The 17,262-nt window shown below is 46.7% G+C and overlaps 2 protein-coding genes across 3 annotated transcripts in view; one reads left to right on the top strand and one right to left on the bottom strand.

Annotated features, from left to right (window-relative positions):
• GCNT4 (glucosaminyl (N-acetyl) transferase 4) overlaps nt 1-8,341 on the bottom strand; it is a 31,024-nt gene extending 22,683 nt beyond the window's left edge. The window contains exon 1 of one of the 2 annotated variants that reach the window (XM_086323218.1): nt 8,209-8,341. The gene's annotated coding sequence lies outside the window, so the exon portion shown is untranslated. Of the gene's footprint in view, nt 1-8,047; nt 8,179-8,208 lie in introns of those variants that run through there. The other variant, XM_086323219.1, reaches the window with a different exon arrangement.
• LOC147365435 (uncharacterized) lies at nt 4,125-15,300 on the top strand. The gene is made up of 5 exons (XM_086319064.1): nt 4,125-4,204; nt 7,070-8,763; nt 14,345-14,478; nt 14,895-15,011; nt 15,159-15,300. The coding sequence occupies exons 1-2, from the start codon at nt 4,125-4,127 to the stop codon at nt 8,640-8,642; spliced, it is 1,653 nt and encodes a 550-aa protein (XP_086175190.1). The 3' UTR covers nt 8,643-8,763; nt 14,345-14,478; nt 14,895-15,011; nt 15,159-15,300.
• The last annotated feature ends 1,962 nt before the right edge of the window (nt 15,301-17,262 follow it).

Genomic DNA, 17,262 nt, shown 5'->3' with positions numbered 1-17,262 from the left:
GATCCTGCAGAAATAGAACTAGAGACTATGCTGTCCGGCGGAATAAATACACAGACAAAGAACTAGTGAGGTTCTGAGAGACTTGACAACACAATTTGAGGAATCCCAGTGGTTTTGTTACATTTAAATTTTGTTGTTTAAGGATAAACTCCCAGAAAAGGTAAGTCACTAGCTAGCATTTAGAAAAGTTTCTTTTCTTTAGAGATTCTTTTGCTGTGGTGTTCATCTTATGTTAGGGCTTCCCTGGTGGCTCAGACAGTAAAGAATCTGCCTGCAGTGCGGCAGACCCAGGTTTGAGCCCTGGGTTGGGAAGATCCCCAGGAGAAATGAATGGCTACCCACTCTAGTATTCTTGCCCGGAGAATTCCATGGACAGAGGAACCTGGTGGGCTACATACAGCGCATGGGGTCGCAGAGTCGGACACGACTGAGTGTCTTTCACATTTTCACTTTTCCTTCGCATCTCCCCTCTGGCTGCACATCCCTTACTCCAGTTGCATGATCTTCACATCACTTGGCAGTATTTCCCCACGATCCAGCCTTGGCGACTTACTTTGTGCCTACCTGTGTGTCACTCTGCCTCTCTCCCCCAACCCATCAGCTTTCACATCTCTCTGCTTCTGCCTGAGAGTAGGGCAGGCTATGGCTGGAAGGGCTGAAGGAAGGGAGAACCTGGGGAAGACGACAGCTGGCAGAGAGAGCCCTCCTTACTGCCCCCCAGAAGGAACGTGGGGGCATGGGGCAAGGAAGCCACACTGCAAATATCCAGCCACGCTGCAGTGATGCAGAGAAGGAACACAGGGGCTGGGCTACGCCTAGTTCTTGCTGATCCTGGGCTTGCCCTCTGCTGCCATCTGAATGAGTTCTGCCAGAGGCTGTCCTGGTAGGATCTGGTAGATGACCAGGAAAATACCAAGGTCTACAAAAACAGGATTGAAAAACAAGGTTTTCAAAGTCCTGCAGAACCTTTATCCAAGAGCAGACCAGCTGACAGACCTGAGTCTGAGCACAGCCAGGAAGCTTTCCTTCAAAGCAACAACCTCATCTATTTTCCCCTAAACTACACTGGAAAAACAACAAGGGGGGCAGGAAGAAGGAAAAGCAGTCAAAGAGGCAGAAGTACAGGATATCATGGAGATTTCCTAGAGATTACAAACAGTTCCCTTATCACCCAGCACTTCTTTTTTTCTTGCCATGCTAAGCTAGAATGTCACATCAAAAAAGGTTTGGTAGCATCCTGGAGGAGGAAAGTAGGCTTGGATTTTATTGGGATTTTTTGCAGTTTGGTTTAAAGCTGGTCTTTCAAAGCAGCGTGACAGAGGAGGGAGAGGGCTTGAGTAGGACTGCATAAAGTGCTAGTTGCTTAGTCATGTTCGAGTCTTTGCGACCCCATGGATTCTAGCCCACCAAGCTCCTCTGTCCATGGGATTTCCCAGGCAAGAATACTGAAGGGGGTTGCCATTTCCTTCTCCAAGGGTCTTCTCCAACCAGGGACGGAACCCAAGTCTCCTGCATTGCAGGTGGATTCTTTACCATCCGAGCCACCTGGACTGGATAAGGATCATGAATGATCATGAAGGACCATGAATGTGAGAGTGCAGGAGTCCAGGCATTTTTTCATGCTCTAGCAACCATGGCTCAAAAGCATTCTCACCATAAAATTGTTCTGCTTTCTGACTTTTAAAACTTTTTTTTGTGTGTGATTATATTATTTAAGTGTACTCTTTTAAGAATCAACTCTCTGACATACATCACAGCAGGATCCTCTATGACCCACCTCCCAGAATATCGGAAATAAAAGCAAAAATAAACAAATGGGACCTAATTAACCTTAAAAACTTCTGCACATCAAAGGAAACTATCAGCAAGGTGAAAAGACAGCCTTCAGAATGGGAGAAAATAATAGCAAATGAAGCAACTGACAAACAACTAATCTCAAAAATATACAAGCAACTCCTACAGCTCAACTCCAGAAAAATAAATGACCCAATCAAAAAATGGGCCAAAGAACTAAATAGACATTTCTCCAAAGAAGACATACAGATGGCTAACAAACACATGAAAAGATGCTCAACATCACTCATTATCAGAGAAATGCAAATCAAGACCACTATGAGGTACCATTTCACACCAGTCAGAATGGCTGCAATCCAAAAGTCTACAAATAATAAATGTTGGAGAGGGTGTGGAGAAAAGGGAAGCCTCTTACACTGTTGGTGGGAATGCAAACTAGTACAGCCACTATGGAGAACAGTGTGGAGATTCCTTAAAAAACTGGAAATAGAACTGCCTTATGATCCAGCAATCCCACTGCTGGGCATACACACTGAGGAAACCAGAAGGGAAAGAGACACGTGTACCCCAATGTTCATTGCAGCACTGTTTATAATAGCCAGGACATGGAAGCAACCTAGATGCCCATCAGCAGATGAATGGATAAGAAAGCAGTGGTACATATACACAATGGAGTATTACTCAGCCATTAAAAAGAATTCATTTGAATCAGTTCTAATGAGGTGGATGAAACTGGAACCTATTATACAGAGTGAAGTAAGCCAGAAGGAAAAACACCAATACAGTATACTAACGCATATATATGGAATTTAGAAAGATGATAACAATAACCCTGTGTACGAGACAGCAAAAGAGACACTGATGAATGGAACAGTCTTATGGACTCTGTGGGAGAGGGAGAGGGTGGGAAGATTTGGGAGAATGGCATTGAAACATGTAAAATATCATGTATGAAACGAGATGCCAGTCCAGGTTCAATGCACGATACTGGATGCTTGGGGCTAGTGCACTGGGATGACCCAGAGGGATGGTACGGGGAGGGAGGAGGGAGGAGGGTTCAGGATGGGGAGCACATGTATACCTGTGATGGATTCATTTTGATATTTGGCAAAACTAATACAATTATGTAAAGTTTAAAAATAAAATAAAATTTTAAAAAAAAGAATCATATATGAGCAAAATTTCACATTAAAAAAAATTAAATAACCCTAATCTCCCAGCAAAATACAGACTTGACCACAAAATATCTAAATTCTAGAGCCTGGAGGGATAGAGTCCTGAAGCAGAGAGAAATGACAAGGCACATTTTTTTGCTTCCCATTAGTTGGAAATTTCTGAATTCACCTTAATTTGACCATTAACAAGCTGAAACTTACCTTGGATCACCTACGCAAAAAACCAAGACGCTGATGGTATAAACATAATAGGGACGGAAAAGCAATTGTCAGAGACCAACTGCTCCTGCCGAATGTACTAGGGAGACTGAACCATGGGGGGCACTCAGGAAGGATCTGGGAAACAGGCCTCACGTGGAGAAACCACGCGAGGGGCACTTCCGAACAGCAGTAATTTAAATGCAAACACCAGTGGGGCTGATGACAAGCATTCTTCCAATTTTAGGCCCCCCAGGGTCCATAAAGATGCCAAGTTTTTAAGCCTCATTAACCGTGACAAAGGCCTCTAATCGAGATGCTCCTGTTGTTATTTACTTCCTCGGGCCAGGACACCAGCAGAGAGATCAGCAGAGGGCTCAAAGGTTCACGTGAAAAAGGACAGAAGGACCCAAACAGATCTGGGCAAACTTGGGTCTAGTAAGATGAAACTGAACAGAGATACATACAAAGGCTAACAGTCAGGTCCACGAAATTAACTGCATCGTACCAGCTGGAGAAACGTGATTTCACAGGAGCATCTGGAGAGAATGGTTCAGGGTTTTGGCTGACTGTATATTCAGGAAGAGTCCCAGTTTGTTTGGTACAAGACTGCCAAAAGATTTTTAAAAGGCAGAAAAACCAAACCAGAAACCAAACCAGTATAATCCTGGGCAACATGAAAACCACAAGCTGTAGAACGTTAGAGCCTAAAGGGATCTTAGCATTTTCCATCAGCGTAGACTGTGGGACAGAGGAACGGATGGGTCTGTGTCTGGGTACCACCCTCTACCAGGACACTGTCTGATGGAAAAGTAAGCAGCACAGTGAGCTAGTGACCACAGGAGGGAAACGGAAGGCTAAGACCAAAGAAGGGAAAAAACAAAGAGGCATGGCTGCAAATATTAATTCATAGGTTTACTGGGCCCCACTAGCAGAGGTTCTGATTTAGCCGGTCTGATGGCTGCAGAATTGGCATTTCTAGCAAGTTCCCAGGTGACGCTCGTGCAGCTTGTCCAGGGATCACACTTTGAGAACCGGTGCTCTAAGAAACAACATCTTGTTTTCACAATATATATATATATATTTCTAAGATTTTCCTAAGACACAATGGCCTGTTTTTCTGCTAAGTCTAAATTAGGGAGAATTTACTGGTTTTGAAACACCACACATTTATATTTAAGAATATGCTCCTTTTAAAACCTTATTGTTTAGCAGAAATTCCACCTTTGCTTTCTGACCCTTAGTGTTTCTTACTAGCTCAGCTTCATAAAGCAGACTTCTGCTTCCATTTCTGGCATTTTTATATAATAGGCAGTTTCCCTCTGGTCTTCTACTTTTCCTGAATTTTCTATTGTGTTCAGCAAATCAAGCTTCATTACATATTAAGATGTGACCTGCTTTTACCAAATGGTATCTGGTTTCCCATATCTTCTAAAATAGTAAATATTGACCCAATCCTTTCCCTTAAAATCCACACTGAGCACACCATGCCTGGGGGCCCATTAGGTTTTGAAGCAGCTGCATTCAACTCCTGATTAATATAATTTGATCTTATATATGTGAAGCTTCAGCCTGTAGATCCCAGTTGGTAAATAACCAGCATGTGAAAATGCATATAAAATAGCATGCAAAGCAATGCAAATTAATACAAAACATATATCTCTAAATTGCTTGGGAAAAGTCTGTAAGCCTTGACATTGTTATTATCTGCTTTGCTTATTGCATTCTGACAAGCAGTGACCAGATCCTTTTATGAATTTCATGCAGCATCCAGCATGTTATACTTGTTGACTTGCTAAGGGGGAAGTGACCCTGCCTGTGAGTCAGGCAAATGGGATCCTGGCCTTAACTTCCACTGCTGTTGGGCTCTCTGGACTTGGACAGGATCTCAAAATTCTGAGTCTCCGATTCTACATCTGGAAAAGATGGTAATGAGATCATCATCATAAAACCACCCGCTCTAAGGCTTCCCGAGCATTCATTATGCACCAGGTACAATGCACACAGGCACACACTGTACAGAGATGACGTACACACAAGTGTTGTGCACACACAATGCACACATGCCTACCTTGTGCACACCTCATGCACACAGGCAATCCTCCCCACAGCCCCTGAGCAGGGACCAGAACACACACCCCTCCGCCGTGGGGCCATTTCAGAGACCAGGAAACCAGGGCAGAAAGGTAAGGAAACGTGTGCAAGGTCACAAGGTAGGCAGTGGAAGGGTCAGAGCCAGGGACTCAGCAGCCACATTCCAGGGGCCGCTCTGAGCTACAGTGCAGCTCTCTTTCATGGTTGCCATCTATGTTCCTCCTCATCATTAAATTTCCACGATCTACAAAGTAAAACTTCAAATTTCACGGTCATGTGGGTTTCAAAACATCACTTCAGTAGATGGTGACGGTTTATGTTTTATGAGTTTGACAGTGGAATGACAGCATAATCAGACTGTTTGTAACCTACTACATTAGTTATGTGGCTTCTGCTTAGTTACGTGGCTGCTACTCATCCATCAGACCACAGTGATTGTGTGCTTAGTCACTCAACTGTATCCAACTCTTTGCGACCCCAGGGACTGTGGCCTGCCAGGCTCTGCCCATGGAATTTTCCACGCAAGAATACTGGAGTGGGTTACCATTTCCTCCTTCAGGGGATCTTCCCAACCCAGGGACTGAACCCAGGTCCCCTGTGTTGCCTGCCTTGGCAGGTGGGTTCTTTACCACTGAGCCACCTGGGAATCCCACTCATCCATCAGGTCCACCTTAAATCTCCCCAAGAAGGCTTCCTGCCTCCCCCAGATCAGTGAGCTACATCTGTCCCCCTGCACCCCAATATGGGCCTGGCACACAGTAAGGGCTCACTGAATTTGGGACAGATTGGCTTTTCAACCTCACATCACACAACCTTCCTATCTTATTGCTTTCTTCCTGCATCTAAACCAAAAAAGGAAACCACAGTTTTACTTCATAATCATAGTTTTAGCCATCACAGTTTTCTTCCAGTATGTGGGGCTATGATAAGGCCCAGGGCACCAAATCATACTGAGCAGTCACATTCCAGGGGCCGCTCTGAGCTACAGAGCAGCTCTCTTTCATGGTTTCCATCTATGTCCCTCCTTACCATTAAATTTCCATGATCTACAAAGTAAAACTTCAAATTTCACTGTCACATGGGCTTCAAAACATTGTTTCAGTAGATGGTGAACGTGTTGGCTTCTGTGACTTCTATCGTCAGTCATTCTCAGGGGACCAGGAACTGGACATCACTACAGCCCCACCTGCCCCCGCCCGCCCAACTGAGCTCATTCAAAGTCAGTTTGATAACTATTGACTGCCCACCTATCCTGAGGGTACTTAGTGTGAAGCCAAGCGCCAACCTTGACTTACTGCCGAAAACCCGCCATTCACTCTTACCTCCCTCTGTGCAGACCTTGTGGCATTCAGTAAATGTGCCTCTCAAAGGAGACAAATTTACAGTTGTCCCCACTTCCCGCCCCCAAAGGAAATCCTTTCACTCAGTGCCACACAACCTGATTCTTTGGATACTGTTTCTCTGCAAATACAAGCATGATACGATTCAACAGCAGCTTAATCGATCATTTCTCACGGAGAATTGATTCTTAGAAAGTGCAATAGAGGAACTGCTTTCTGCAGTAACCTCCTGACTTTTAAAGATTTTACTTCCTCAAGACGCCATCAACAAAAGCTGTCAAAACTGACAGCTAGGTTCTAGATTGTCTTAAACTGATAGGTGGTTCAATAGGTGGTTCAACAAGGGCATGCTTCTGTAAAACCAGAAGAGGTGACTTCTATCTACCGAACCACATGAACATTTAATTTAATATCACTGAATGTCATCCCCAACTCCCTTAATCTGGTTTGCCTCTTTTCAGTTTAAAGGACGAGAAGAGGGAACGACAAGTGCCTAAGGGCGAAGGTCACCTCTCCCTTATCCAGCGAGAGGAAAACACGGTTCCCACTACAACCACAAGGAAAACCTCGCCGAGCAGGACAACTCAGTTCTGAAATATACATACAGTATCCATCCGCTCGCACTGTTAGCCTACGTGAAGATGGTAAACTGACTCGAGAGCCTAGATCTCTTGGCTCGGATCCTCGGAGGCTCCCAGCTCGATGGAGGAGGTGCCGCCACCTCACAAGGGGACGATCCGGGCCAGCTCTGCGGTACGAAAACTTGACCGTAAAAAGCGCAGAAGCTCGTCCCAGCTGCAGGCGCGGCGGGGAGGACCGCTCCGCAGCTTCTAATCCGCGACCTACTGAGAGACGCGCACGCCCACCTGGTCCTAAAGGAGAGGCCACGCCAGCAGCCCATTCCCGCGCGCCGCGTCCCGCGCCGCCTCCTCGCCTCCGCCGCCCCCGGGCAGCGCGGCGCGGCGACGCGCCGCGGGTCCAGGGCTGCGGAGAGGCTGGCGACGGCGCGGCACAGCGTGCGTCCGACCCCGGCTCCGCAGGTCCCTCACGGACCCGCCCCTCGCCCCTCACCTGGGCGGCTCTCGGCGGCCGGGAGGAGAAAGACCGCAGTAGCCCCAGCCCCGGAAGGGGCGCGACGGGGAGCCGCGTCCTCACCGCTCGGGGAGAGCCCGGGACGAAACCTAGGTGCGGGTGCGCCCGGCTGCTCCCGGCCTCCCAGACCGGCCCTGCCCGGCGCCGGGAGCCCGGGGTGCGGGCACCACGGCCGCGTCTCTGCAGGGCAGCCTCAGGCAGACGCGCGCTGACCGCCCCGCAGCCGGGCGGCCTCGGAGAACTTTGCAGCGTCCGGCCACCGGCAGGGGCCCGAGTCAACGAGGGCGCGCAGCCGGGCCAGGGCTCAGCTAGGCTCGCGCGGCGGCTGCCCCGGGCTGACCCCTTCCTTCCTACCTCTCCTTCCCCCACCGAGCGAGGGACGCGGAGCCCAAGTTCTCCCCGGCGGGGAAATGAAAGTCGTGAAGAAGGGGTCCCGGGCATCCGAGGCTGGGCCAGGAGACCCGCACGCTGGCCCCGAGCGTTCCTCGCCGGCCTGCGTGGCCGAGTGGACTTACGAAAAGGGAGCGGGGGAGCCCCGGGCGCGGAGTCCCCGCGGATGGACGAGTCGCTCCGGCCCGGCCGCGAGCTGCGCTTTAGGCTCCCGGCCCCTCGGCGGCGGCGGCAGCCTCTGGCTCCAGGCTCTCGCCTCCTCCTCGTCCTCCGCCGCCACCTCCTCGGCGCGCCCGGCTGGGGAGTCGCTCTCCCCCGGCCGGGGGCTGGGAGCGCGCTGAGCGGCCCCCGTGACGTGGAGGGAAAGGAGGAGCGTCGCCGCCGCGCTCCCGCAGAGGGAGCTCCGGCCCCGCGCTCCGGGGCCCCGGCGCCGCGCCGGGGACTAAGTTCCCAGGTGCGCGGTGCGCTGCGCTCTCCGCCGCCGCTCGGAGCGTCAGCCAGCTTCGGTTCCCTCCCCGCATTCAACAGCAAGAAAGCGGAGGTCTGGAGAGCTAAGTGACTTGCCCAGAGATGATCAGAGGGCGGTGACAGAGCAAACACATCTGCGACTCGTTGCTGTTTCCTTTGCGAGGCTCCGGTCCTGCAGGAATCGCCTCGCTCTCACTGGTTAAGACCCACAGGTCAGTGTCCCAGGCAGCCTGGAGAAATACCTAGGAGTGGAGTGGGAAGGTGGAGTTTTATGCCCCATAAATAGACTACAAAGTTGTTTTCCCGTCTGTATCTGCAGGTCAAATAGACACTCTAAGGCTTCCTCTTTACCGTCAAGCGGGGGTGAGGGTGGCGGGCCGTGCCGGCATGGTATCCGGTCCCATTTCTGTTCACCCAATTGCCGGAAACACGCCTACTTAACCAACTGGGCAATATCTACGCCTCAGCCTTGGTGGCGGGTTCTTGTGAATAGACCAACTCTGAGAAGTGGATGCCCTACCTTCCAGACCTTCTAATTCCCGACCTTCCAGACTTCTCTCGCTGCGCTCCGAGTCCTTGGTGGCCAGCGAGGCTCCTGGGGGGCCACCTTACAGGCCAGGGATGCACCAGGGAAGTCAGTCCCAGCCGGTTTCTTCCTTCCGTCCTCAGTTAACCCACGTTGACTGAGCGCCTGCTGTATGCCAGGTGTGTTGGTGAGGAGCCAGATCGGACCAGGTAAAACCGGCTAGGCCTTGCGACCCAGGAATCCTAAAAGAGGGAGCTGCATAGGACCCCATATCCTTTACTCCTAGGCTCTGAAATCTGCCCACAGTAGTAGAGACTCTGAGATCACCCTGCTTTAAAAAAAAAAAAAAAAAAAAATCCCCAGTGTTTGGAAAACAAGTATTTTAATAAATACTCTAATACTTTGCACTTATTTTCAAGCAAATGGCCAACTTTGCATTTCTCTCTCCAGTGGAGCCCCCCCCCCCCCGTTTCTGGAAGAGTCATTAAAGGTCACATTATTCACCCTTCTGGTCTCCCTCATGATAATGATAAGAACAACTAAGCCTTCTGTTACCTGCTGTGAGCACTGTTCTAAGCAATTTGTGCAGATTAATCTTTCAACCCTCACAACTTTATGAGGGAGATGCTATTTTTTCTATTCTGATTTTCCAGAGGAGAGGGAGGCAAGTGAGGGGAAATGACATGCCAGTAAATGGCAGAACCAGAACTCAGACTAGCATGGTCTGCCCCAGTGTACATGAGATAACAGCTGAGGAAACTGTGACTTCCAGGGCTCAGTGGTCCACAAGCCACCCTCAGCCCGGCTCCCACCATAGGCCCCAGTTATCTAAGCAAGGGCTGCTATGAAATCCATACACACATAGTTTCTCCCAAATTGGTCAGTTTAAAAATTTGGATATATCATATCATAAAGTAGTTGTCCATTCACTTACTTGCACCCCTGTTTCCAACTGGAGGATCAGCCTTTTGTCATAAAGTAAACTGTTTCTATGGTAAGACCTTAAAAAATAGCTGTATGGGCTTCCCTGTTGGTCCAGTAGTTAAGAATCTGCCTTCCAGTGCAGAGGACACCCATTAGATCCCTGGCTCAGGAACTAAAGATCCCACATGCTGTGGGACAACTGAGCCCAAGAGCTGAAGATCCCAAGTGCTGCCACTGAGACCCAACACAGCCAAAACAGAATTAAATAAATAAATATTAAAAAGTACCTTTACCATAATGCTTGTAAACTCTTTTCTACCCAGACTATATTCAGTTCATTCCCTGTCCTCTTCAGTTACCCTCTTCCCTTAAAGCCTTGCTCTGATCAGCATCCCAGGTCTTCAGGAAGGATGCTTCTCAGCTGCATAGGTATGTGTTTATGCTTAGTCACTCAGACATGTCCAATTCTTGTGACCCCATGGACTGTAGCCCACCAAGCTCCTCTGTCCATGGGATTTCCCTGGCAAGAATACTAGAGTGGGTTGCCATTTCCTTCTCCAGGGGATCTTCCCCACTCAGGAATCAAACCTGTGTCTTCTGTGTTGGCAGGTGGATTCCTTACTGCTGAGCCACCAGGGAAGCCCCTAGGCTGGGTGGTGGCCCCCTAAGGCCTCCACTACACCCTACAGTGTGCTTAGCACTCCTGGGGTATTAGTCTCCCAGGACTGCCGTAACAAGTCACTACAAACTGGGTGACTTCAGACAGTATAAACTTATTCTGTCACAATTTAGAGTCTAGAAGTGTGACATCAAGGCATTGGCCAGACAGTGCTCTCTTTGAAGGATCTTAAGTCCAGTATGGGCTTCCCTGGTGGCTCAGTGGTAAAGAATCTGCCTGCCAGTGCAGGAGACTAGGGTTCGATCCCTGGGTCAAGAAAGATCCCCTGGAGGAGGAAATGGTAACCCACTCCAGTATTCTTGCCCAGGAAATCCCATGGACGGAGAGGAGCCTGGTGGGCTACAGTCCATGGGGTTGCAAAGGAGTTAGACATGACTTAGAGGTAAAACAACAACAAAGAAATCCAGTATGACCTATTCATAACTTGATTACATATGCAAAGACATGAACTTTGAGGGGACACTTGTCAACCCAGTACAACCCCCAAAAGTCACTGTTAATGAAAACACATTGTTTGAGCTAAGAATACAAAGAGGCATGCATAAATCACAGACCTTGCCCTCAAAGAAAGACACTGAAGTTACAGAGGTAGTAACTACACATGTCCTGTACTCAGAACATGCATCACCAACAAGACAGAAGATGCTTAGAATCAGCTGCCTGGGACCAAATGGCAGCCATGCCAGGGGAATTCAGAGGAATTCCCTTTGGACTATGTCCAAAGGGACATAATCACTGAGGATACCACTAAAGGACTTCACTCAGAGTACAGGGAGTTCCAAGCAGGTCCTTGAAGGAAAAGTAGGAAAGGCGAAGCTAGGTAAGGAGGGCTTGTCAAAAGCACAGCTCCAAAGGGGAAGGTGTGCCTGAAAGAATCTTACTTGTGAAGTTTTGCTATAGAAATGGGAGGCTGAAAAGGATGTAGGTAAGTGCCATACAGAGTGGAAGAACTCAGTGAATTACTCTGACTATGATAATACTATGCTGTAATACTGCAGCAGTGAGCATGCTGTGGAGTGGTCTCTAATTCATTCATGTTATTTGGTCTTTATGGCAATCCTGAGTGCTGTTATACAACCAAGGATCCTGGGGCTCAAAGGAAGAGTAACGTGTCCAGGTAAATCAGCAAATCAGTTGTAGAACTGGTAGGGAAACATTGGTCTTGCTATTCTTCATTCAGGAATTCCACCACAAAATAATGTGCCTCCTGGGTTACCCTTCCAGTCCTGATTGTGTTGTTCTTGGCCCAAGGAAACCATTTGAAGAAGACAGTAATCCTGGAAGAAATGGAAATGTCTTCTAAGAAAAGTCATGTAAATCCCAAATTGGAATTGTGGTAAACCCTTCCCAGCCATCTGAATTGCTTTCACGAAACCTTATGAGGAATTTCTAATGTATTTAAAAAGTCTTCTTAGGCCTTCAGAGACATCATAGGATCCAGTGTCTTTCTGCAGAACTAACTTAGCTGGTTATCTTAAGGAAATAGGGGCTGAATGGAACTTGAAGGCATGCAGGGACGCTGGTAAGAAGTTGAGGGGAAGTTGAATCCAAAAGACAAGAAATTACACCACAAGTCAGCAGAAACTGATAATTCAAGCTCTAGGTCTGGGCTCACCAGCGTGGAGGCAAGCACAGATGACCAGATCTTGGCATGTTTGGGAGGCTTTCTGATAAGAATTTGTCACAGGCTACCAACGGGAAGCAAGAAGGAAGTCTAGCCTTGGGTTGGCTATCTGATACTTAATGTATTTCCCTGGATTTTCCTTTACTTAGCAAGCATGTAGCTTGCCAGATTCTCTGCTGGCTGAGTGTTTAAAGGTATATTTAAGGATGAAATGCTTTTGAGACTAATGTGATTCACTGAACTCTTGCTTGTGCAAAATGCTGCACTGGTTGCTATGGAAGAATACAAAAATACAACAGCCCTTGACCTTGGAGAAAATCCCATTTAATTTAGGAGACATGAGACGTATAAAATATGCATGATATAAGTGAGACTAAATGAAACTTGTAAGCAGTTTCTCATGTTTAGATACAACTTCTCACAACGAGGCCCTCCCGGCTCCCCTTTCTAAAGCCATGTCCTGCTTTGGAGAAAGGACCAGGAGGGGTGCGGCGAGTGGGACAGAGATGTGGGGGTGCTGGGGCAGTAGTGGCTGAGAGCACGGTCCAGGCCCCGAGCTGGCCGGCCGGCTGATGGAGTTTCACAGAAAAGCGCTTCAGGGAAGAGCTTGCTCTCGGGAAAACAGAGAAACAGGGGCCCCTAAGGCTGGGGAGGCAGGAGACTTTTCCCTGTATGTCGACTGAGGGACTCGTGTCATTTGGCTTGGCTTCTAAAGGAAAAGGAGACCCACCACTACAGAGACTTAGGGCCCTAGGGCTCACATTACTATACATAAAGTCATTTGTGGCACAGAGCCAAGCTCTTCCAAATTTAAGTGTTCACTCCTTTTTTTTTAATCTCGGTTTTTTATTTGGGTCAAAATCACCATTTTCTTTTTTTCCCCCTTTTAAAAAAAATTGAAGTATAGTTGATTTATAATGTATTGGTTTCATGTGTACAGCAAAGTGATTCAGTTATACACACATGTATGTTCTTTTTCAGATTCTTTTCCATTACAGGTTATTACAAGATATTGCAAACCAACCTTTTTTTAAACCTCTTCATTTCCATCACCAGCATTTCTTTTGGGGACATTTTTACACAAAGAGACATAGTTTCTGTTTTGTTTAATCATTTCACGACAGTTAATGAGTAGGCAATAATGAACAGAACCAAAAGAGCTGTGCTGAACTGAAGATGCTGGGGGATGGGCAAGGTTCACCCACTAGCTGGGTAACTTGCCTCACCATTTCCTTGCCTCCAGCTTTGAAGGACATGAGCCAACTTCGTATCTCAGCCACAAGGCCAGACATCATTGAACTTTAAGGTATCTCGTGAACAGCTAAAAACAGAAATGGTAACTGCTTTTACCTTTAGAAGTATCACTACTTACATTATAGCTTCAAATGTTCACACCTACTGTTCCTACTTTAAAGGAGCCTAAATGAAAGAATATGAACTTACAAATATGGCCAAGGAATTTAGAAGTTAACTATGCAGCCTATATGAGGGACTTTAAGATACAGGCAGCTTGATCTATTGTTCAGTCACCAAGTCGTGCCCAACTCTTTGCAACCCCATGGACTGCAGCACACCAGGTTTCCCTGTTCTTCACTATCTCCTGGAGTTTGCTTGAATTCATATCCATTGAGTCAGTGATGCTTATCTAACCATCTCATCCTTGATCTGGCATGGCTTCAAATTCCATTCTTCTTATTTAACTGGTAAGAGAATTCAGGACATGAAAACATTACAATTAACATTTAAGCAGAAACTTTCCACATTTCTTGGCTTTTATGTGTTTAAGAGAGATGTATCCCTGGTTTCCTTTTGCAAAGCAGGCTTCAACAAAAATGAAATGAGAAGAAATAGAAAATGAGAGAGTCCAAAGAAAACACATGTGGAGTTTATGTGCTCTTATCCCTCACAGTCTTGAGAACCCAATGAGACTTAAAACCCAAGTCTTATGGGCACATGCAGTCAATTAACAGGGTAGTTTTCCATGAAAACTGAGTTTGGGCAGTATCTCAGATGAATCAACTTTACTTTCTTTATGCCTAGGGCTCCTAGATTGAAAAAGAGAAAGCCCAAGAGCAGGGATCAACACATTCGTACTGAAGCTCTTCCAGCAGGACTTCTGCATTCCATTTTCTACCAGCGAGCATCCCTGTCTGCCCTGCCTGTCATTCACCAAAGTGAGTCAACACTGGCTCCTCAGAATGTGTAGGTGGCAGGAGTCAGTAGGGCCACTGTCACTCAGAAAGATGTCAACACTTTTAATCATCATGTCTATTTTGGGGGCAGATACCTTTGATTGAGAGAGAGGAAACATATGATACCTAACAGCGTGAGTTCTGAAACCAAATTGCCAGGTTTGAATCCCAGTTCTACCACCTGGTGGTACATGTGTGACTTTGGGCCAGTTTACTTCATCCTATACCTTGATTTCCTCATCTGTAAAATGAGGACAATAGTTCTACCTCATAGGGTGTGGTTAAGATTAAATAATACATTGGAAGTGCTTATAACAATGACTGGTATATGTTAAGTGCAATAAATACTAGCTCTTACCCCACCCCAGCCTTACTCACGTGCTTTTTGTTATCAGCAGAGTCCGGAGTGTGTACACCTGACTACTTTTCTGCACATGGGCACGTACTTACTTTTCTCAGCCAATCAAGGGTAGCCCGCTTCCCTGGCTAGTGACTGATGTGGGAACAAGCAGAAGGTAAAATTTTGGCTAATGAAATAAACTTTCCTGGGGTGGTGGTGGTGGCATTCGAGGAAGGTTTCTTCCCAAATGATGTGCGTTGGAGGGAATGTTTCTTTCTTCTTCTAATGATGCTGTTTCTGCATCTACATCTGCCTGAAACAGCAGAGTCATCTTGGCACCCTGAGGGGAGCTGGAAGAAAGATGGAAACAATCATAACACTGTTGAGTTAAAGAGCTAACCAACCCCCAGATTCCTACCTCTGGACTTGTTATATGAAAGAATAAAATTTCCATTTTGAATATGGTTTTCTGTTATGACTTGAATATACTCTGATAGTTCTTGAGTATCTAGTATGTCTGAGATATTTTATTGGAAACATGAAGTATAAAACTATAAAGCTGACCTCGACAAGTTTTCCAGCTACTTGAAGACAAGTTTTTCCAGCTACTTGAGGGAAATAAGCCATGAAAAGAACACTAATAATACCAAGCAGCAAATATTCAATGCTTGGCCTGAGAAAGCAACCCAGGAGGGTATGTATGAGGAGAGGGCTCAAAGAATAAGGAAAACATAAATGGACAGATGAGAGAGGGAACATTCTTGATAGTAAACAAAATATTGGGTAGAGTTAGGGATTGTGTTAGTTTGCCAGGGCTGCCAAACTGGATGGCTTAAACAACAGAAGATTATTTCTCTGGATGGGAGAAGTCTAAGATCGAAGGGTCAGCGGGGTTGATTTCATTCAGAAGCCTCTCTCCTTTGTTTGCAGATGGCTGCCTTTTTTCTCTGTCCTTATAGGGTCTTTTACCTGTTCATATGCACCCCGGTATCCCTTAGTATGGCCAAAAATTTTTCATAAAGGACACCATTCAGACTGTATGAGGACCTACTTCAACTGCCTTATTTTAAACATCTCTTTTAATGATCCTCTCTCCAAATACAGTCACATTCTGAGCGACTGCAAGCTAGGAATTCAACATATGAATTTTGAGAGGACACAATTTCAGCCCATAAAAGGGATGAAAAAGGAGTTTAAGAGTGAGTCAAAGGTTACAGATGATTGGGAGATTAAGCTGGAAAGTTATGTCAGGACCAGAGAACAGGAGCCTCAAACCTTGGGCTGAGATTTTACTCACGCAGCAGCAGCAAGGAAGTAACAATAGACCTTTAGGAAGAATAATTCGGCACAGTGTGCTGCAGGTTTTTATAAGGGAAAGAACTGGGGTGAGAGAAATGGGATGAGGTTGCACGTAGTCTAGTCCTGATAAAGGACTGAACTCAGGAAGGGAACTTGAAGGGACTGAATGAAAGAGAAGTGGCAGAGAAAAGGGCAAGATGTATTCTTGGACACTGCCAGCTATCAGGCCAGTGGAAGCTAATCTGTAATTCAAGTCTTAAAAGGAGTGTTATTTTGTCATAACAGGATTCTGAGTGAGTCCCAGGTGATTGGGGTTCCATCTCTCTAGAATTTAGGAGTACCTGTCTGAAAGGGAACAGACTTCCTTGTTGGGTATGGAGTATCCTGGAGGTGTTCAGGAAGCTAATTTTATCGAAAGGATACAAATATCAGGGATTGAGTAATTGGATATTCTTGGAGGTCTCTTATATAGCTCAAGGTCTAGAAGTTAAGCTAATGCTTTAGGGTCTAAAAGCCTTTCATTTAGAACCCAGAATAGACAAAATGTCTTCCCATCACTCCAAATTGCCCAGTCATCTCAGAGGGATGATCTGGGGTAAGGTAGCTCTCTGGACCCCAGTCTGGCTTGAAGTAGACCCTTGTGCTTAGTTTGGGCAATACTCACATGCCTCCCCCAGGTGTTATGTCAGTTACCAGTTGGTATATTTAATGTTAAATGGGCTTGGAAAATTAAGTTTAAGAATTTGATTACTAAAATGAAAACTCAGAATTGCAAGATTGGAAGAATTGATGCTTTTGAACTGTGGTGTTGGAGAAGACTCTTGAGAGTCCCTTGGACTGCAAGGAGATCCAACCAGTCCATCCTAAAGGAGATCAGTCCTGGGTGTTCACTGAAGGGACTGATGTTGAAGCTGAAACTCCAATACTTTGGCCACCTGATGCGTAGAGCTGACTCATTGGAAAAGACCCTGATGCTGGGAAAGATTGAAGGCAGGAGGAGAAGGGGATGACAGAGGATGAAATGGTTGGATGGCATTACCAACTCAATGGACATGAGTTTGAGTAGACTCTGGGAGTTGATGACGGACAGGGAAGCCTGCTGGGCTGCAGTCCATGGGGTCACAGAG

Source organism: Bos grunniens, chromosome 10 (assembly GCF_055505025.1).
Source record: "Bos grunniens cultivar Pamir isolate PY7600 chromosome 10, Bosgru_T2T1.0, whole genome shotgun sequence".
NCBI lineage: Eukaryota > Metazoa > Chordata > Mammalia > Artiodactyla > Bovidae > Bos > Bos grunniens.
Note: the sequence above shows the minus strand (reverse complement) of the source record. Positions and strands in the feature narration are given on the sequence as shown.